The 22,849-nt window shown below is 42.4% G+C and overlaps 1 protein-coding gene across 1 annotated transcript in view; it reads left to right on the top strand.

Annotated features, from left to right (window-relative positions):
- LOC109634263 (inactive phospholipase C-like protein 2) overlaps positions 1–22,849 on the top strand; it is a 47,097-nt gene that overhangs the window by 7,842 nt on the left and 16,406 nt on the right. Inside the window, exons 2-3 of the mRNA XM_069524387.1 lie at positions 12,348–14,834; positions 21,272–21,475. Coding sequence (XP_069380488.1) covers positions 12,348–14,834; positions 21,272–21,475 — 2,691 coding nt within the window. The remainder of the gene's footprint in view (positions 1–12,347; positions 14,835–21,271; positions 21,476–22,849) is intronic.

The following is a 22,849-nucleotide window of genomic DNA, read 5'->3' as shown; positions in this document are numbered from 1 at the left end:
AGAATAACAATCTGACCTAAGGAATAGAAATGAAAGAGTGAGACACTGTACAGAACTTAATTTAGAAAAAAACAGCAAAAGAGTTAACACCCCAGATTAATGGCAGCATCTAGATATCTCCACTCGTCCTCAATCTCCTACCCTTTGTCACCTTCACATGACCTTTAGCACAAGAACACATTCTTGCAAGGAGAGATGAGTCCGTGTGGGACATGGTGTTCTTTGTTTTTTTTTGTTAAAACTTGGTCAGCTTGCACCAAGGCCTGCATATCAGCAAGGTTTTCTTATGCATCCTCATCAGATTCACCTCCTCTCCTGCTGTGCAGTTCTCTCTTAGGGAATCCTCGCCCCCCCCCTTCTCAGGGAAGGAGTAAGGCCAGACCTAAAAATAGGAACTGCTGTTCTCCTTCCTCTTAACCTGCATGCCAACCGTCTTCTTTCTTCTAGATGCATGCGACCTCCCCAGTTTTGTACCCATATTATTCCTCTGCCAATCCATCATTAGTATCAGTCCACCATGCCAGTGCAAGATGGAGCTGATTCTCTTCACTGCATCGCTGCCAGTCAGGATTTCCAGGCAAATGCCAAGGTCACCTTCACCCAGAGCTCTTGTGCAAAGTGAAGCACTCTGCTCCTGTGTCCTCCACCCTCCCTTCACTTCACTTTGCATTTACACAAACACACCCTCTTCCTCCGGGTCCTACATTTGTCTCCAGTACTGCAAGAAAAAAGCTAATGAAACTCATGTCAGCAGCAGCTCTCCACTCATGCTAATTATTGCTAGTCAGCGTTAATGCTGGAAGACAAGTTCAAATCCACATGTGTAGAGAAATTACACATCAAAGAAATACATGATTAAATTCCTGCATTCAAAGTACACATAATGTGAAGTGGCCCATGATACTGTTGACTTCATTATTTTACATGACATTGGATTGTTATTACTGATGCAAAAATGGGTAAGCAGCATTTTAGTGTGTAGTCTAGCCAGTGGGGGTGGAGCTATTTCTCACTATGTATATTTGTAGGTACTATTCAAGCTTATTGCTGTATTTTTACATTTTAATTTGTATTGTACATGTGATCACCAAATTAATAGTATGAAATTTAAAAAAAGGATTTCGCAAAAACTACTGTATAGATTTCCAATAAACTTGATAGAAGAATGGAACATGGGCCGAGCAAGACCCCATTGCATTTCTGTCTGGATCAGTACAAAGGGACAGACCTTTTTTTTTAACCACTTTCTTTAACTTAGCTAAAAAACATTGCATTTTTTGATATTTTCAATTTTACTAGGGAACAATTCTTTGACCTTGAGGAAAAAAAGGCATGTGTAGGAGGCTGATACCTAAGGGTTCGTGCAATTTAGTGCGGATTAAAATAAAAATCTGAATCTAGGAGATTTGAACTTTTTGTCCTCTTTTGGAGGTATGCACTCTACTGAGAGTCATTCTATCTGAAATGTAGAGTAGAAATTTAGAATACTGTAATGTGGATATACTCAAGTAAAGTGTAACTCAGTGAACTGTTACCTTTCACAAATAATTTGGTCCAAATATACTTAGCCAGTGAAGCTTATTTGTAAATGTTTATGTAATAGAAAAGCAGAAGAATGGAGCTGCATAAGAAGGCTCATAATGCTGCAGATCAGAGCGAGTGCAGATACCACGCACGAGTTCTCTTTTCTTTTTTCGTCCATTGGCACTGGATCAGCCCACGAGTCGGTTTGCCAACCTCTTGACGAGACAGAAGGAGCGCAGCCAACGATCGGGCTCACAGGGATTATTTATAGAGTTGAGTGGGCTTCGCGGACACAGTCGTGGAATGTGTCAGAGAGAAAATGCATCATTGATCGAAAACCTGCTCAGAGATGTTAGCCATATTTTTGCTGAACGCAGAGCGGAGACGGGGTTTGGGAGAAAACAATCACCTTAAACCAAAGGCTCTGTGTGTGCTGTGCTATAGTAAGCTTGCCTGCTCTTCTACCCACACACAGGTGACTGGACTGAACACGTGCCAATTTTCTCCTCCTTCTTTTCTCTACTCCAGCTTCTACATTGTTTCTCAGCTCTGGTGGGTGTATGGGCAGTGAGTGTGCTGCACATGGAGGCAGGTGTGCACCTCCACAAAATTATTAGGGTTTGACAGCAAAGCGGTGGGTGTGTAGGTGCACATGAGGAGGTGTCTAATAACAAAAAAACCTTTTCTTTTAGATTGTGACACTAGAAGTGTGGGTGTTGATTACAGTTTGTACCAATTGTGAATTAATGTAAACCTTAGAGGAGATGGAGACAGACGCAGTATCACATTCAAGGACAGGTTGTGGTTGTGTATATGTGTTTGTGTGATGATCTGTGAATAGCACCAGGCACATCTGTCAGAGGACAGTTCAGAATACTGCCCCCCATTTGTCCCCCCCTCTCTGGTCCCACTGAGGGAGTATAGAGGAGTGGTGAGGTGTAGCCATGGTGGAGGAGGGGAGGGGAGTGCAGCAGAGGTGTCCTGTACTGCAGCAGCAGCACAGCTCTCTGGTGGCACCCACAGGCACATGTCTCTCCCCTGCCATTCACTGCAATGCAGACGGCAGTCAAGGTTATGCCTGTATGGCCACGTTATAGGATGGGAGTATTGAGGATGCCGGTGCTGGCGATTCTACGCTCAGCAATTCAGCTCCAGGAAAGTTGTGGCCTCTATTTTGGGTAATGACGATTCCTGAATCAACTTTTTTCTTTCTGGATCTATAAAATTTAAATAAAGTTGTTTCGTTTGCTTCCTATTGCATAGGCAAGGTGGAAAGAGCTGCTTTCTTATGTGTCATCATGTTTCAGGAAAATAAAAAGCAGATGCAAGAAAGGAGAAAATGGCAGACGGTCCAATGATCTGACCTCCACCCTCACATTTGAAAGTTTGGAATAAGATCTTATGTTCGGCTATTTATTGTTTTCTGGTGACACCTAAAAATAAAATAAATCAAACTCAGAAGACTGAATGTGATGTGATTGGTTTTTGGAAAATATAACTCATGATATACAGTTCTTACAAGTGTTTGATTAAATATGGTCTAAAAAGGCATACAAAAATTAATCAATTAATCATAATTTTGAATCACAATACATACCGTATCACCCAAGTATTGTAATAGTATTAAAATAGGAGATAAGCATCACATCCCAGCAACATCTGGCTTATTTTTTGCTTCTATATTTAATTGTGTGAAGCACCTTGTAACTGGTTTTGAAAGGCGCAATAGAAATAAAATTAATCTTTATCATAACTGATAACATCACTCATATATTCATCTTTATAGCAGTTACCTTGGACTCATGTGGCAAGCTGTCATTTCCTACAATCATTGTGTCTGAGGTTGGGGTAAACTCTGCAGAGATTTGTGGCACAGGAACAGCATGGTGACATTTGTTGTTAACCAGCCTCCCGCTCATCCTTAGCTTCCTCTGCCTGGCTATAAAAAATCTGTCAGTCTCAGCTACACTGCTGCGCTGCGGGCCACAGGCTGTAAATATGGTCACTGCTTCAGAGAAGTCCCATACAAAGTTTTTGGTTGGAAGGATCACATCTGGCGGCGCTACCACTACAACATTCTCACATCTTGTTCAAAGTGAGCTGCAGTCTTAAGCAGACATATTGAGAAGAAACCAAAGAGGAATGCCAAACTCCCACATCCTGTACATATCTGTGTGTATGCTTGTGTACTCCAACAAATTCCTCTGGCTTCTCCTTTTGTTGCGCCTGACGTTCAGGCAGACCATTCATCGTGGGCAGGTTCAAAGCAGCTGCCCCTGTCAGATGTTATTGAGGAAGTGATAGATCATTTCCCACAGGGTGGAAACGTCCAGCACGCTACTAGTCTGACCTTAATTGGTTTCCTGTATCAATATCATCTCTTTATTAGTGTTGTAGGCCTATATACGTCAAGAAACAGACAGAGAGAGCAAGACAAAAATAATAATATCAGGTGCCGAAAGACTCAAAGGTTGAATGACAGAGAGGGAGACAAAGTGGGAGAGCAAACAATAGCGAGAGAGTAAAAGAACAAGCAATACACAGAGAGGAGAGGAGTGATGACAAGACCCTGGTGTCAATGTGCCATTGTCAACGATTATCCTTTCACCAGCATCGGTTTTGCAAACACACTGTCGTCCCCTCAACATCCTTTATATCTTTGTTAAACACAGCCAAGATCCGCTGCTTGTGGCTGGAGACCATTTTGGACAAATGAGACGACACTGTGGTAATGAATGTAATGAGAGGAATGCTCTGAAACAAGACAGCGCTGTTTAATTAAAGCAGTGCAGACCATGGTGGAGTATTAAACATAGTTACGTCTCAATGAGTGCCTCCAGCAGTGATGGCTGTGAGAGGCTTGGCACAGAGCTGTCAGCTTGTTAGCATACAGCCGTTATCGGATAAAAAAAAAACCTGCATCTGAAATTTGAATGACTTTTTAGATTTTATTTGATTTGGAAGATAAAATAGCTGTGTGTGCTGTGAGATTCAGTCAGTCTTTGGCTCAGAGAAAGCAGTACACTGGGCTTGGCTTTAGAAAAGACTACAGACACCCATGAGTAAGAGCTACCTGAAAGCATTTCTTGGCTTATTCTCCATTAGGCTACTTTGCCTTATCTTGAATTATGTAGAAGTTTGATATTCCTTCTGTCGCGCTTGACATAAATCTTCTTATTTTATTCATTTTGGCCTTAAACAGTCTTAAATTTAACTTGTTGAAAACTGCAGCAACTCTGATTGTATGATATTGAAAATGCAAACCAGCCTCACTTATCTATCACTTATGCCCAGTCTCAGTTCCTCTCCTTTGGCCCTACCCCTAGATACGAAGTGGCCTTCCAAACGCAGCCACAAGGGAGAGGGCTAGAAAATCGTCCCTTAGGAATTGGAAATCAATCGCTACATCATCAACAGCCAACGTTATTACAGTGACAAACACTATCAAGTAACCATATTATATTAATAACTGTTATCAACCAACATTATAATAGTGACACATCTGACAACTGCAGGACAGATGGGAGGAATTGATTTATTGATCAGTACACAGTCAGTCAGCACATTTATATCAATGTAAGATTAGTCCTGTCCATAGGAAGTTCTGCCCCACACTGAAAATGTTATAACATGAGCAGGAACGTTTTTTCAAATCTCATATACGGGACACGAGAGTAACGTGTGTAACTCGTTACTCTCACTCGGACTGTTTACATGCTGGTTTTGATGGCCTTCTTGTGTCTTCAGTGTAAAGTGATCAAGGAACAGCTAATCTGCTTATTATGAGTTTTTTTCTTTTTAAACTTTCAAGCTTTTTCTCCATCACTCAGAGATCGAAACACCACTGTGCAGTGGGTCAGAGTGCAGCTTTGATGCTTTGAGAGATAAAGATTTTGCATTTGACAGCAGTGGCCAGGGATGCCATTTTGTGAAGGGTCTTATGCAATGTGTCTGACAGCAGCTGCATGCATTTTTAGATGTCCGGGTGCACCGAGAGAGAACTGAACCCCATCGTCTCGGCTTGTTTTTTGCACACTCAGGGGGCGCCGGAGTCTTTAGAGAGATGGAATCACAGACTGTATTAAATAGTTGGATGATATAACAGCTCCCATAAGTGGGGCCAAATCATCTTTAAGGACTTGGCCATAATCCTCGCCTCCTCTATGTTAGTGGATCTGACATGGGCCAAAATAAAAATAACACATTAATTACATTTTTCAAAGATGTTAATTTTTCAGTGGAACCACAATACCACAGCTCCATACCAAGATTACTGTGTAGACTGTGCAATATGGTGGCAACCAACATCCAGCATCTTTTTGCCAAATTTTGTACAGTAAGCGGAAGTGAATATGCATTGTCCATCTTTGTATACATTCTATGTTTGGATTAGTCAGAGGAGGAGATGTAAGGTAGGACTCCTTCAGATGAAAGAACCTTTTAACATCCTCAGTTAACTCCAGGGAAACAATGAACAGTAGATTTGCCCCTTCCTGCCAGACCCCTCTAGGTACAAGGATTATTTTGTTAGAATTTAACACAGCTTCTACAGAATTACCAACATGACCTGACAGGAACACAATCACTCGGAGAGAGTGGAGGCTGAGATTAACAGTGGACACCTTCACTATGGAATAGCTTGGCTACAGGCTGATAAGACAGCAATCTCACTAGAAGTGGATGTGACTTGACCGTGCAAAAGAGACTCCCACTGACTCTATCTGTCACCAAGCATGCACTTGAGCTCACATGAGCCTAACCTGCAGAAACTCACCTGAACAGAGCTTATGAAATAGGATCTGCGTGAAATAATTGGCCCCGATGGTGACATCGAGGTTATGGAAAGCATGAGGAGAGCAGCTGGGGACAATGAGGTTAGCGTGATAGAGAGGCCACAGGAGAGCCTGACAAGTGTGTGTGTGCATTTGTGCATTCAAATGTGTGTTGAACTCAGGTAGATTAGTGATTTGATTTATGACCCAACCCGTAGATACTGAACGTATTGATCGCATTCCATGATTAGTTTTCGAAATAAATGTACTTTAAACATAAATGCTTTGTGATTAAAGTATCTACACTGGACTATAGCACTTGGTGCTTTTTCCCCTGGTTCCACAGCTCGATAACATTGACCTCTCCTCTCTGTGGGCCAGTAATTAGTGAGAGTGTTTGGTGCTCTTTGTTTTTTTGTTTTTTTCGAGTCCTCTCAGGGATTTCCACTTATAATATGAGCACAGGAAGCAAGTTAACACCAGAGCTGGGGCTTTACATTTGAGGCCCAGCGATTGTTGTGCACAATGTACCACCTGGATGAAAATGTAAATCCAGTCGCTCGCCGGAACAAACACACAGCGTGTCTGCACACACTCGATTCAAGCATCTCACATTCCCTCTCAGACCTTCGATTTTCTCGCCTATTCACACATTATGTTCGTGTTCTGCAAAACCCGCACTAAGATGGTGCGATGAGTTGCACGATATGCGGCTGAGACGAGTGCTGTGGGAATTTAAGCAGTCGCCCACATGAGAGATTACTGTGACAAACGATGACAGGCCCGGCTTCTCTCTCCCTCTGACTCTCTTTCCCTTGTCTGCCTCACTTTATTCTCTACATCCCTCCCTTGACTCCTCTATTTCCAAAATCTGCATTCACTTTGAAGATGCTTTATTGGCTTGACAGATAACAATGCCTTGTTGCCAAGGCAAAATGTTACTGGCATCGCATTTATCTCTCCTTCCTTCTTTCCCATATGTAAATTTAGTTCCTCAATTCAGTTGAATTTGCTTCATTGGCATTAAGGTTGCACAGCATTGCCAAATCCTCTAAACAAATTAGGGCAACATTAAACTCATTAAACATAGCGTCTTTTTCAAGTTCTATCAATCACGCCTTCTATCTTTCTTTCTTGAGACTGCACAACCTTAGCATAAATCCACTTTACCTCTTTCTCTCCCTTTCTTTTTCATCCTTTTGCATCCCTCCATGCAGTTTTGAGTAGAGTCTGTTAGAGACTGAATGACGTCTGCCCTGAGCTGTGTGGCAGGATTCAGATGTCAGTTTGTGTAACCATCTTGGATGCGGGAAGGACGAGGCAGTGTCGTGCCTCGGGGTGGTGGTGGGCAGCCTAGACTTTTGGAGAGGAGAGGGGTGGGGGTGGGTTGTTCTCATGGTGACCTCACACATACCTCATCCTCATGTAGACCAGGGCTTACTGAGCTATGACGTCCTTCAAGGCAAAAGCCAGAGATCTCAGATTAGTCATGTCGAGGGCTTCTGCGGAGAATGGTGTTTTTGTGCATCTTCACTTGACTTTCGCTTGAATCTTGCCCTACCTTGTTTGGGAATATTTAAGGAATGCAAGGCACACTGATGTGTAATAATGAATATAGGATATTCATCACAGAAATGATTTGACCTTGGCACAGTAAATTATTGCTCCATATTTTAACCAAATAGACCAAATTTACAGTACAGCCTAAATCATAATGTTATTACTTCTGCCAAGAAATAATGACAGATTTTCACTGCTGTTAGCAGGATTTGGCCAAATTTACGCAACCGATTTTATTGAAACTTGGTGGAAGTGTGAGGTATGGGTCAAGCAAGAACCCATTAACTTTTGGAGAGGATTTGATAAAGAGCGCAGATCCAGGAACTTCTTTTCACTTTCTTTAACATTAATGAAAAGTCTTTTTTGGAGGGAGTGATTCTATTTATTACTGACATTAATGTCAGTAGTTTGCAGAAAACTTGAGATAGAGTAACACCTCACCATCAAAACAAGGTAAACAGGCTCTGTGACTGTGGGGTTTGATTTCTCTATATTTTTCATGTCATCATGTGCATTGATGTGGCTTATCTGTGACTCCCTGTCTGCCAGGATGTTCTGTGTGTTTGTAGACATTGATCCTATGATCCTCCAGGACACATACACACACTATGACTCACATTTGGAGAGTTTCTCATCAAGAAGGCCTTGCCTTGCCTTGCCCTGTTCTGTTCTGTTCTGTTCTGTTCTGTTCTGTTCTGTCTTCACTCCCCATTACCCATGGTCCCCGGTTGCTTTATTCACCGATTCACATTGCACACACACAAATGAAACAGTAGCTCTGTAGGCGAGAGCAACTGAGCCGTGCCTGAGTTACTTTCTGCAGACCCGTTTTAGAGTTGAGATATGATAGGAGCAAGGAGTAGCGAGTGGCAGGCCGCCAGCAGCACAGCCGTGACGTGGAGTTGGGATGGTTGGAGGTTTTGGTGGAATGGGGAGGAAGTGGGTCAGGGTAGTGAAAGAGGCAGTATGTCTGGGGTCCCACAGGAAAAGAGAGTCATCCTCCATGTGTTCAGAATCAGGTTGAGTAGCTCAGCACTCTGGTCATACAAACATTTGATAGTCCTGTGAGACACAGACACTCTTTTTAGCCCTGAAATGTTGAGCTACAGTGTGTAACATTATGTTCTCACATTCACTCATGCAGTCATTTTAGAGTCTCTGATTAACCTTCCCCCGGTTTTCATGTCTTTGGGAGTAGCTGGAGTACCCAGAGAAAGCCTAAACAGACCCAGGGAGAACATGCAAACAGAAAACCACTGTGCCGCCTAGATTTAACCATACTATGGAACCATGGAAATATAGTTATCCTAGAACTATACAAAATAGGAAGTCTATAAAAGAACCCTTACCATTTTAAAGCATTATTGTTTTTGCAGACTCCACTCAGTGGGGCACTACAGTGCAACAGGCAACCTGAGAGCTCATGTTGTATTAATTGCGTCCCCAGAGTTGAGTTCTTCACGTCTTGCGTTGCCCAGCCTCAGGTGTGACAACAGCGACGGGAGGTAGAGTGTGTGAGACATACCTCTGCCCTTCAGAGGATATTGGGGGTCTTGTTTCACAGCCTGCCTGGCCCCAGCAGTTTCCCCCTACCATCAGGGAGTGTTTGACCCAGCCTGGGGCGGCCAGCGACACGACAGGAAAGGGGATGGGGGTGTGGAGGATCACCAAAATACCCTCACATCACCGCGGCAACAGCAGCAACAGGCAGCTGAGCCAGAGGCACACACACACACACACACACACACACACACACACACACACACACACACACACACACACACACACACACAGGAATACTGACATCTCTACCAGGAAAGACCCCAGGGGCTGTGAAACAATGGTGAGAGCGTGTGACCAAAGCATCCTTAATCAAGGGAAAAGTGACAGCGATATATATATATATATAGATGCTATATTTTAAATAAAATAAGAAAGAAAAGTGTTACAAAATTTAAATAAAATAATCATCAGGACTAATTAATTTTTGTACCTCTAGGTCACCGACCTTATGATTATACATTTAAATTTAAATAGTGTGTGAAATGAGCCCTATCAAACCCACAGTTTGCCTGCTTGGTTATGATGGAGGGGCTGAGGATAGCAGTATGTTGTCTTGCCTGGACATCCGACTAATTGTAACAGTGAATACTATTGCCGTGTCTGCAGAGCCTGCAGAGCTTTCTACACGTCCCCACTACCCTAGTTTGTGTTCATGTCCATCTGGCTGATATTACAAATCAGAGATCAAATGAGTTTTTGTTCTGTTTTTAAAAATAGACCCCTTAAGAGATGTGTTACCTTGGTTTCTAGGTTACCTCTCTTCTCACACAGCAGCCCTTTTGACAAAGGTAGTCCCAGCACCACTGGACACAAAACAGCATCTTGCAAGATCAGTAAAGGCCCTAACTGAAATTCTCAGAAGGGATTCTCATCCCTATATATCTCTGAAGAATTATGTGGATGTGGATTACGTGACATGAAAATTATGACAGCGAGTACTTATGTGTGAGGTAAAGAGATAGAGGTCATAAAACAAGGGCAAAAGCAGATAGTGATGATCATGTCATTTCTTCAGCTTTGTATGAAGTGGCGCTCATTAATTGTGATGAGGTGCCAGGCGTCATCTGCCTCTGACCGTCAGGTGGAAGACAGATGGCCCTGAGGTGTTTCAATGTGGCTAGTGTTGAACCACGCTCTGGAGAGATCCATCAAACCTGTACAGGCAGTCACTGTCTACAGGGGAAGACATGCTCTCTCCTTCATAGCCCTGGGGGCCCTTTGCACTTTTTATTCTTCTCTTTCTTTGATACTAAGAAAAGATCAGGAGGTGTGGAACAAGAAAGAGTATCAAGATTACTCCGCTTTGCTTACATTTATTTCATATTGTAATCAGACATAACCACTTTCATGTCACCATTGTAAAAGAGTTTCATGACAGTCTCACACACTTTGTGTTTTAAGTGTAACAGTAATTTGTGGAAAGGTTTAGAATTTATGTTTATGTAGTGTTCTCTGTGGTATGTATTCAACAAGCCCATGTTCCAAGCCCAGAACCAGATCATCTGCATTTATGCTATGTAGCTAACCACAGACTTGTGTGGAAATAAGACAGCACTGTCTGTCTTCTTTCTGCCAACTCAGCTCACAGAAGATCAGCCATGTCATGGCAGGTGGTGTTATGAGCATCTGTTTTAATACTTTCACCAGTTTGGCTCTCGTCTGGGTTGTTGTAGAGAGACGGTCTCCTCGGAGTTTCAACAAACACTTCAATGACCCTGGAATTGGCTAGCAAGCAATTCATGTTTCCCACATTGGGTCTCCCACATGATGAATATTAATCCAGAAAATCTTATTTGCAATTTTGAGGTGACATGAAACCGGTTTTGAAGTTCCTAAAACTGCTGATGACACTGCTGTGAGTTCAGCCAAACCAAGACAGAATCTCTAGTTTTGTACCCTATCATTACAGCAGTCCTGTTCTAAAAAGAAACAGGCGTCATGCAGTATACTGTGATTTGTCTCAAGGGAATACCCCAGAAATTCCCTGCCTTCACATGAAGTTATGCAATTTTGACTATAAGCAGAATAATTAGACAAGGAGATGTACATTTGAAATAAACATGCAATTATGCCTGAGGCCATCGGCCTGCGATGAATATATTATGGAAAAAAACTGATCGTCTTTACAATTTCAATAGATAAATGTCAAAGAAGACGCCACATGGTGCCCACTCACCACATGGTGCCCACTCACCACATGGTGCCCACTCACCACTGCTAATGGTTATAATATAGCACCTTTCAAAACAGTATTGCAGTGCTTAACAAAGGCAAATTGAAATAAAAACAAAGCCACACCACCATTAAAACATCCAGCATATATAGGATAAAAGCAGGAAAATAAACAAATAAGACATTGTGCAAGATGAAAAATAAAACTAACATTTATAAAAGGCCTTTTTAAAAAGGAAGTGATTTAAAACATTTTACTGATTCTGTGAGTCTTACAGCCTCAGACTTGGAGCTTCAGAGCTCAGGGCCCCTGAGTGCCAAAGCTAGGTCACCTTTAATCTTTACACTTGAGAACATCCAGAAGGCCCCTGCCTCAAGACGCAAAGATGCACACTGGTTCATAAGAGAGCAGCAGTTCACCGATTCAGTCTGTCAGTAGTCATTGAAGATAGCTAAAACAGGAGTGATATGATGTATGGTTATACAAGTAGTTGCATTTTGTACAAGTGCCATAGCTGTTTGCTCTAGCTATATATTTTTATTTATTACAACAGTATATTAGCAGCATAATAGCTTGTATTTGGATGTAGGGTTTTCTGTAACAATTTAATGTACCTGTCTTGCTGTAAAGCTGCTCTCTAATATAATTCTGAATAATTTTTTAAGCTGCTATTTCTTAAAATTCAGATACAATTTTAAGTCTAATCAAGAACTATTTCTCTTCTCCCCCCCCCCCCCATCCCATTTTGTTTCCAGGATGGTTCCAAACAGAGGCAGGTTAGGAAGAAAACGGTGTCCTTTAGTTCAATGCCAAGTGACCGCAAGATCAACAGCACAGCTGCTTGCATGGCCTTCATGATGGAGGGCTGTGAGATGAAGAAGGTGCGCTCCAACTCACGCATGTACAACCGATACTTCCTGCTGGACCCAGACATGCACTGGCTCCGCTGGGAGCCATCCAAGAAGGATTCAGAGAAAGCCAAACTGGAGATCAAGAGCATTAAGGAGGTCCGTTTGGGGAAGAAAACTCCTGTTCTGCGCAGTAATGGTCTCTCAGATCAGTTCCCTGATGAATGCGCCTTCTCAATCATCTATGGGGATAACTATGAGTCGTTAGATTTGGTAGCCAGTACGGCAGACGTTGTAAGCACCTGGGTTATGGGCCTGAGGTATCTGGTGTCTTATGGCCGCCACACTGTGGACATGGTGGAGCCCAGCCAACCGAGTCTGCGAACATCATGGATTGGCTCAGTATTTGAGCTTGCAGATATGGAAAAGGATGGACAAATAGACATGTTTAGGGCCACCCAGATAATCAAGGGACTCAACCCTGGAATGAAAGAGTCTAGGATAGAGCTGAAGTTCAAGGAACTCCAGAAAGCTAAAGACCAATATGGAGAGGCAATAAACATGGACACCTTTGTGGAGGCCTACTGTGAGCTCTGCACACGGCCAGAGATTTTTTTCCTACTGGTGCAGTTCTCGAGTAACAAGGAGTATCTGGACAGTAAAGATCTGATGCTATTTGTCGAGGTGGAGCAGGGTGTGGAAGGTGTAACGGAGGACATGTGCAGGGATATTGTTCATAAATTTGAGCCATCCGCTGAAGGCAGAGAAAGGAGCTACCTCTCCATTGATGGTTTTACACACTACCTCCTCTCCTCCGAATGCCACATCTTTGACCCCCAGCACAAACGTGTGTGCCAGGATATGACCCAACCTCTGTCCCATTACTACATCAACTCCTCGCATAATGCCTCACTTCTGGAAGACCATTTCTGGGGTTCATCAGACATCAGCAGCTACATCCGAGCTCTAAGGATGGGCTGTCGCAGCATTGAGGTCATTGTATGGGACGGCCCTGATAATGAACCTGTGGTGTATGTGGGTAGTTCTGTTGCCTCACAGCTAGCTTTCTCTAAAGTCCTAGATATTATAAACCAATACGCTTTTGAGAGCTCTGAGTATCCCCTAATTCTCTGCCTGGTGACCCACTGCTGCCTCCCCCAGCAAAAGGTCATGGCACAGCATGTGAAGAAGATTCTTGGCGATAAGCTGTATGTTGAACACCCCAACAAGGAAGAAAACTACCTACCCTCCCCTGAGAAACTCAAAGGCAAAATTCTACTCAAGGGTAAGAGGTTGCCGCCCAGCTGCACTGATGCAGAGGGGGATGTGACAGATGAAGAGGAGGGTCTGGAAATGTCGCGAAGACTTGGGTCTGATGAGAGGGACCAGATAAATGGCTTGTGCTTCAAGAGACTTAGACTGTGCAGGGAGCTGTCTGATCTTGTATCTCTCTGCAAGTCTGTCCAGTTCAGGGACTTTGATATCTCTAAGAGGGACCAAAAATACTGGGAGATTTGCTCCTTCAATGAGGTAGATGCAAACAGGTTTGCCAATGAGTTCCCAGAAGAATTTGTCTGTTATAACAAGCGCTTTCTCTCCAGGGTGTATCCCACACCTATGAGAATTGATGCCAGCAACATGAACCCCCAGGATTTCTGGAAGTGTGGCTGCCAGATTGTGGCCATGAACTACCAAACCCCAGGTTTAATGATGGACCTCAACCTTGGTTGGTTTAGACAAAATGGCAACTGTGGGTATGTTTTGCGACCAGCCATCATGAGAGAGGAGGTGTCGTACTTCAGTGCCAATGCCCGGGACTCCCTGCCTGGGGTGTCTGCCCAACTTCTTCACATTAAGGTCATCAGTGGGCAGAATCTGCCCAAGCCTCGCGGCTCTGCTGCAAAGGGTGACGTGGTGGAGCCCTATATATATGTGGAGATCCATGGCATCCCAGCTGACTGTGCTGAGCAAAGAACCAAGACTGTATCCCAGAACGGCGATAATCCTATTTTTGATGAGAGTTTTGAATTCCAGATCAATTTACCAGAACTTGCAGTACTGCGCTTTGTGGTGCTGGATGACGACTACATTGGAGACGAGTTCATTGGCCAGTACACCATCCCATTTGAGTGCCTGCAGCCAGGCTACAGACATGTCCCTCTGCAGTCTCTCACGGGAGAGTTCCTACCGAACACCACCCTGTTTGTCCATGTAGCCATCACCAACAGGCGAGGTGGAGGAAAGGCACATAAGAGGGGTCTGTCTGTCAGGAAAGGTAGGAAGGCGCGGGAGTACACCACCACCAAGACCACAGGGATCAAAGTTGTAGATGAGCTCTTCAGGGCATCCACCCAGCCCCTCAGGGAGGCCACAGACCTCAGAGAGAATGTGCAGGTAAGGAACTACAGAGTGTATTCATGAGACATTGACACAAAATCATTCCTGATATTTTTTCTGTTACACTGGGTTACATGGAATAGGAGTTTTATTTTAACCTTTTTCCTTTTGATTGCCCTGATCTGCTTTGTGATGATAGGGTTTGTGTTGGCATAACTGGCCTGCTCTATTAAGCTTTCATTGACACCCATTTCCTACATTTGTGTATTTAGTTTGAAGTTCGAATTTGAAAAAGCAGAGGTGCTTTTGCCACTATATAAAACTATATAAAAATATTATGTTTGTTGAACAGTTCCAAGCTGATGTAACTCTTTCTGATTGGACTAATTTCCCTTGCTCTTGTGGATAGGGGCTTGTCTCTAATTGTGCTCTATTAATGTTGCAGGAGAGAGCTGTAATAAAGTGGCATTGCTGTACAATTATAAGGTTTATGAATAGTGTAATCATTAATGAGGGACAATTACTGCCCCGGGGAGATGACTGGGTTGCTAGGCACTTAGTGCTCTACTCCTCTAGATGAGCAAATGAAGATTAGTAACCATGGAGAATCTTTGGCACATTTGAAGAATCAGAAGTCTTTCAGAGCAGTTTATTATTTAGTTTGTGATGACTGAAGGATGTGATGCAAAGCTTTTTTCATTTTCTCACCCTACAAATTAGGGTTAGGGAGCGTTTTTCATGGCCCTTTGTGTTACTTGGTTGTCAGAGTGGCAGGCTTGGTCTTGCACTGATAGTTTTCTAAATAAAAATAATTTTGCAGTGTTCACTTTGAACTGTTGACAAAAATGCTCTGTCTACTCAGGGAAAAATGTGTCAACACAATCACGTTGTATGTAAATGAGATCAAAAGTAAATAAAAGTCTTCATTTTGAAGATGTTACTTAAGACGTGGGTAAATCTGCTTTGATCCAACAGTCAAATCCTCAAACAAGCCTTTTTCTTACTTATTTAAGAACATAACAGTCCTCTCATAAAACATTTCAAAATACATAATTGCTAATGTGCAAGTATCATAAAATAAAAAAATGTCACAGTAGTGTAAAAGAATGAAGTAGGAGATCATAATTTATTTTACCTAAAGACTGATAAAAAAACAATAGTGAAATATAAAAACATTACTTCACAATGCTGAGCAGACAAATGCATATGAAGTTATTTCTCATTAATATAAAAAACCTTTTCATGTATTAAAGGTACAGTGTGTAGAAGTTTGTGATATCTAGTGTTGAAATTGCATGTTGCAGCTAAACACCCCTCACCTCACCCTCCCCTTCTAAACATGAAAACGAACCTGTGGTAGCCTTCAGTTATTGTTAAAACCCAATAGGTGTTTAGTTTGTCCAGTCTGGACTATTGTAAAAAAACAGTCGAGGGGACCCTCTGTAGAGAGGGTCTCTGTAGAGAGGGTCCCCTCGATGTAAATATAAAGTATTTGAATAGAAAGGGCCTTCTCTGGGGTAGAAAAAACAACAATTCATACAATTTAGATGAAATGAACTACTGAAAACATCATGAGGATTATTCCACAAAGGATTTCTGCCAATAGTTAAATCTTAGACACTGAACCTTTAATGGAACACGTGTCTTACTTAAATGTATGTGGTAATGAATAATTGACAAACCCCTGATACCTCACCAGTTACCTGCTGTCTTATGAATGTTTGACTGACACAGGTATGCAATCAAACAAATGTTAATGTTGCATATAATGAGACATCAAATTAGACTCAGAATCCATGTATAACTTTCTTTTTATTAATCTAAGTCATAAATACCAAGCTGTCCATCTGTCTTTATTGAGTGGTAACTTCAGTCTAATGGCACAGCAAACAAAAGACCAAACTCAATGAGATGTGATTAGAGAAACTGCGGCATGTTGTCAAGCCTTTTCTAGCCATTGAAATGGGCATGTTATAATCATTTTACACCCCAAGACAGAGGGAAACATCCATGTGTTCTGAAGGGGAAATTGATCCTGTAGCATTCAGAAGAGTAATATTTTCAAATCACACTCAGATTAGACTCTAAGAAGAAGCTAATGTGAGAATAACCATTCGAAATAAAAGTGTGAATAAGAACAACTAATGAATAATCCTTATGAAAGATAATGCTGTGGTATTTTCTGGCTGAGCCAAAATTATTCCTATTGAATAATTCTTAATTTGTGACAAATGGGCACCATAGCAGTTTGATATCAGATCCCAATCTTTGCTTGGATGTGATTCAGCACAGGAACATTTAATGAATAAGACATGAAACATGGCTCACTGTGAAGACAGCCCTATAAATCTGACACAGACTAATCAAAAACATCCTAACTTCTGTAAAACTCAAGTCAACTAACTCTTATTTAAAATGGAAATAATCAGACATGTCATGTTTCACAGGCTTTGAATTGTCTCTCATAATAAATGGCTTTAGAATTCAATACATAGACCTTGATGAATAATGTCATTGGGTGGACAGATGATTGAATGTGAATCAGTGTTTTTAACCTGATCAAACAGCATTGATTCCAAACCACACCATCCTCAGGTTTGAAATGGAAATGTTTCTTTTTGAAATGAAGAGATCAAAGTTGAAGGAATAAATGAAAGAGGTGAAGTTATGAGGAAGGCTATGAAAGGGATGAATAAAGGTGGAATAAGGCCTTTGCCTTTTAAATGTATAAAATGAACAGTTGTGAAGGCTTTGTGGAGGCTATTTGTGGGGAGTCTGGTGCTGTGGTCAGTAACACGGCTTGAGGCCAACAACCCACAAGGTAGCAACCAGATCGGAAGCTTCTAAATCTCCTGACTTAAAGCCAAGATTCGCTGTTAACAAGAGATAGGAATATCTTTCATACCCATCCATCTGTTCATCTAGCCATCCATCCATTACAGCTTAAACTTTGAGGGTTTGGGTGGGATGCAGCCAATCCGAGCTGACATTGGGCGAGAGGCAAGGCAGGACAATATGCCAGCATATTGCAGGGTTATATTTATATGGCAAGTAACCATTTACACCTAAGGGCAATAGGGCTGCAAGTCTTTGACTGCGGGAGGAAGCTGCAGTACGCAGGAGAAAACCCACACACACGGGGAGAACAAACTCCACACTGCCTGGTTGGCCGACAGGTTCAAACCATAGGCTATATTTAGAGATTGACAACACATCTCCACTTCCTCCCACTATATAGAAATTAAGCCAAATAGACAGAGACAAACCTTGCCATCTTGTGCATTTGGAGCCAGAGTCTGCGCATTAAGGGATCGACCATTGAGGTCCTACCAGTAAACACCCTCAACCAATCATGAGTCAGTCTCTGCTGTCAGTACTGACCACTGCATCACCATGCCACCCATCTTTTGTACGCTTGGTCACTTACACTCACACACACTTTAGATGTTGCCGTCAAAGCATGATTTCACCTCACAAAGCTCTTTTATGATTCCTTTTATCCTCAAACAGCAAAGCATCCAGGTGACATGCTTTGAATTATCACTGGAAGAAGAAGTCCATTTGATTGTCAAAAAGATTAAGGAAATCCATGAACACTCAATAGTGGGCAGACATGATTGGTTGCCATGGCTCATATGTAGAACTCCAAAACAAATCAATTATTTCTGTGGGAGATTGTGTGCTGCCGCCCGTGGACCTCATAAAGCGTGAATGGAGCTAGGGGAGAGTTGACCGCCTGAAATTTCTTTTTTATTTTCTGTAATGTGTGTTTGTGCCATCATGGGCCCATTCTGCACAACTCAACGCTGTAGGGAGAGAGAGAGAGAGGTACACAGATAGAAGCAGAAAGAAAGAGAAAGAGAGGGGCAAAGAGAAACAAAAGCAGTGTTGTAACCGGACACAGAGCTCTCATTTGGGAATGTTGGAAGGGGAGTAAAGTGGGGGGAAGGGAGTAATTAAAAACACAAGCCTCTCATTGGCTTTTGTAACGCCATGGGTTGGAAACAATATGGCTTTTATGCCGCAAAAACATTTATGCATGTGGTTCCTCACACACATGCATGCAATTATACGAAGCACAATGAATGCTAATGACTTCAGCTCAGACCACACTGAGACATAAACACATACATGCTCACATTTCGCACATGGCCATAGTCACACCGGCATGTATTCCAGAGCCTCAGAGCTGTTCCGCGTCCACCATTGTGTTCCAGCGCGGCCGTGCTCAACTGCCCCAAGAGGTGTTAACTGTAGCTGAGGTTCAGCATACAGATGATGACCGTATCCCCTGGCCACCCTCTCGGTCTACAGGAAGGTCAAGCCTCACTATGACATCCTCTCAGGTAGAGAGAGGGCGGTGGAGGGAGATTTTTCTGCAGACCTGGAGGTCTAGCCCAGGGAGACGGCTGGTTCCCACACTGCAGAGTGTGTGGACTGTTTCCCAAAAACCAACAATGGCTTTTACTCTCTTGTTCTGTCCCATTTCTCTCTCATAATCGTTTTATGATTTCTTACCTGACCTCATGTTTCCTCATCATCACATGCACTCTTCCTAAGTCCCTGCATTTCTGTCTTATTCCAGATTTCTCTTTTCCACCTTTTTTTTTCTTTCTCCGTCCCTTTCTCTTCTCCCAGCCTTGCTCTGTCACACTTGTTTTTTCATGCTGTCACTTAACCAAAGTGTACAGCTTAAATTCCCATGCTGGCAGAAGAATGAAACACTGTGTGGGACAGTTGCCTGGTTGCTGGAGCAGCAGTCTTTGAACCCAGACGCGCAGAGACTCTAGCCGTGTTGGGGCTGGAAAACAGACAGCAAAGGCGGAGACTGAGCCAGAGACAGAGAGAAAAACTGAGGCTGGCTGCACAGTTGAGATTAAATTGAGTCAAGGCGGATACATTCTGTTGAATATGGTGAACTGACAGTACAGTCATTTAAGTTCATCCAAGTTTTGTCGATCAAATAGCCATGTTACCATAGTGTTTGTGGGCAAATGCAGTTAGAAGTTAAAAATTGGAAGGGACAAGTTGTTGTGAACAAATTTCAGCTTGTTACATGGCAGTGATGACATGAAATACTACTGGACTGGAATAAATGAAAGACATAAACAATTGGCACATATATAAGATGAGATAATCGTTTATTGAATCTCATGGGGGAAACAATTGAAGAAAGTAATGCGATACTAAAATATTAGGCAGTGCAAATGCAATAGACAATATATTATAAATAGCCTATGGTACAATAATATAAAAGTATATACCACTGGCATATGTCTTCACTGTCATTCATTATATTAATTTGGCAGATGCCTTAGTCCAAAGTGATTCATACGCCATATACATGTATATACCTTAACATGTGGAGAGGAAGAGCTCGAGGTTTGAATCACTTTCCTTGTGACTGATGGTAGATTTTCTCTACTAAGCTACAGCTGCATCCGAGGAGAGAAAAGATTTGCTTTCTGTCAGGGCTCCATACCTTCTTTTCTTTGAGTCAAAATGTACCTACCACCCCTGTCTGTTTGTTTGTATGTTAATGGTTGGTTTATTTACACAAACTATACCGATTTCCAGCAAACTTGGTGGAGGGATGAGGTCTGGGCCAAGAAAGAATCTATTACATTTGGGTGCAGATGCAGATTACTAGGCAGATCCAGGATTTTATTTATTTATTTGCATTTTCAATTTCTTTACTAAGTGTTATGACAAGTAAAACATTTTGATTATCAGGCCCCTCCCTTGTTACTGTTACATTTCTACTAAAAGAATGACAATCATGTGTAGAATTGTTCAGCCTTGGCTCTACTGAGTGCCATTCTAGTTTTATTCTCTGTTACGTATTCTACTTAATTCTTACTCATGTGTTACTTTTTAACCATAATTTAGGGGAGTATCATGAGCACTCTGATTAAATCTCATTCACAATACTTGTCATTCCTTTAGAACCACAATCACTTCATTTACCAAGTACTATAACTCTACGGGAAAACAGACACATTTTTAATATTTATGTCAATATAAGCCAGGTTTCAACCACAGGAGCTTTCCACAGGAACTAGGAAGCTTTGCAGGAACTAGGCATTTCCACCACAGGGACCAGAGTCTAAATTTAGTTCCAGGGAAATCTTATTATCATATCCTTTTATCCACAAAAAAAGTTCCTGCCCAGTGGGTTGTAGTTTACAAAAGTACAGGAACCTTTGGGGTGGGGCTTGGAGCACTGAAGATGCCTGGTTGGTCAAGTGCTCCAGTGTTTATTCAGCCAATCAATCTCTGCAATAGCTCGTAAAATCTGTTCCTTCCTTTAAGTCTTGCATGTCAGGTGTTTAGACTACGCTTTGTTACTAGTGCTCATGGCTTTTCTGATCAACAACAGCCCATTTTACGTCTCCTCCATGTTTACAGTTGTTACAGTTATTCATTTAAACTGGAATATTTGAAATGTCTCTTTACTTGTGCAGTTTTTTTCACTGCTAGTGTTTTCTTCCCAGAATGCCATGGTGTCCTTCAAGGAGCTGTGTGGCCTGACCCCCGCAGCCAACATGAAGCAGTGCATCCTCACAGTGTCGAGCTGGCTGATGAACAGTGAGCGGTCACTGAGGGTAACGGTGGACCTGAGTGAGACCTACCCCACCATGGAGGCTCAGGGCCCTGTACCTGAACTGCTGCGCAAAGTGCTCAACGCCTATGACATGGTAAGTGACTTGCACACAGGAGAGGGTTGTACCAGCACATAGAAATGTTAGTTCTACAGTGCAAAGGTTTGTGTGGATAAATATGAATTTCATAGTTGACATGAATAGACCTTAAACAGCATGTTATTTTAGGGCTGATGCTGGTAGCTATAATAATGTAAATAATTACAGAAATACCAACTGATATATACATATATATATATCAGGAAAATATATATATATATATATATATATATATAGAGAGAGAGAGAGAGAGAGAGAGAGAGAGAGAGAGAGAGAGAGAGAGAGACATCTGCTCTTGAGTGGGGAGCATGCCACCAAGCCACTCTTTGGGAAGCAAACACAAACCCATGAATCCAAACATACCCAAGCCTCAGGACCGGACCTGTGGTTTAATGTACGTGCATCATTTTATTAACTGCAATATTACCCAGTGATACCACAAACCAGAGAACAAGAGTTTCCTGTCTAGTAGTTTTTGCATGTGTTTGTGTTGAAGTGGTTAACTTTAAGTACATGCAGTACACATATTGCTGATGTTGAAGAGGAACCAAGTGCAGACAAACAGGAAGGCTGATGCAACAAGCAGATAAGTGGATATGCACGCAGGCAGTAGGTAACAGACAGCAGACAAGTAGCAAGCAAGGCAGGGAGGAGAGGTTACAGCATGAAGAACACACAGGGGACATTAGCAAATGAAGGAAATTAGAAACGGTTCCAGTGATCGGGAATCAGGTAAGCAGGTGGGTCTGGGAACAGAAAGACAGTCTGGGGACGTGTGGTGCGTGGGTGGAGCATGACAGAAGACAGGACTGTGACAGGAATCATGAATATTACACAGCTCTTCCTTTGAGACAATAACACTCTTGTTATAGTGTTTAGTATCTCACTAAATATCTACTTCAGATAAAGATAAAAAAGCACTCAGGCTTTCAAGTATGATATCAGAGGCCGTCCTGTCCCATGATGCTGTGATAAGCACTTCCTGCTATGTGCAGATTTCTATAGGTGCTGTGCGTACAAACAGAAAACAGAATAAACCCACAAAACAGATGGTTGTCTTGCTCCCTCCCTTATTGGTGTATTGTTTAACATTTGATTTGCTGGATGTCTTTTTAAACACGTCTCAAACCACCTATTTGATCAGTCAGATTGTCACGCTGAGACTTCTCATTGTATAATTTCACACGTCCCTCTCCATCCTGCCTCCTCTCTTACATGAACACTGCATTTTTCACCACTTGACATTGGCACGGCCCAAAAGTGCCTTGGAGGACTCTGTCTGTAATTAGTTATCACCCACTGTTTCTACTCCCCTCTCCTCCCCCTCGGTGAGGCTTGATGGGAACTGTTGTAGTGGGCCACGAGAGAGGG

This window comes from Paralichthys olivaceus, chromosome 5 (genome assembly GCF_024713975.1).
Source record: "Paralichthys olivaceus isolate ysfri-2021 chromosome 5, ASM2471397v2, whole genome shotgun sequence".
In the NCBI taxonomy this organism is placed as follows: domain Eukaryota; kingdom Metazoa; phylum Chordata; class Actinopteri; order Pleuronectiformes; family Paralichthyidae; genus Paralichthys; species Paralichthys olivaceus.
This window is presented reverse-complemented; position numbering and strand designations above follow the sequence as displayed.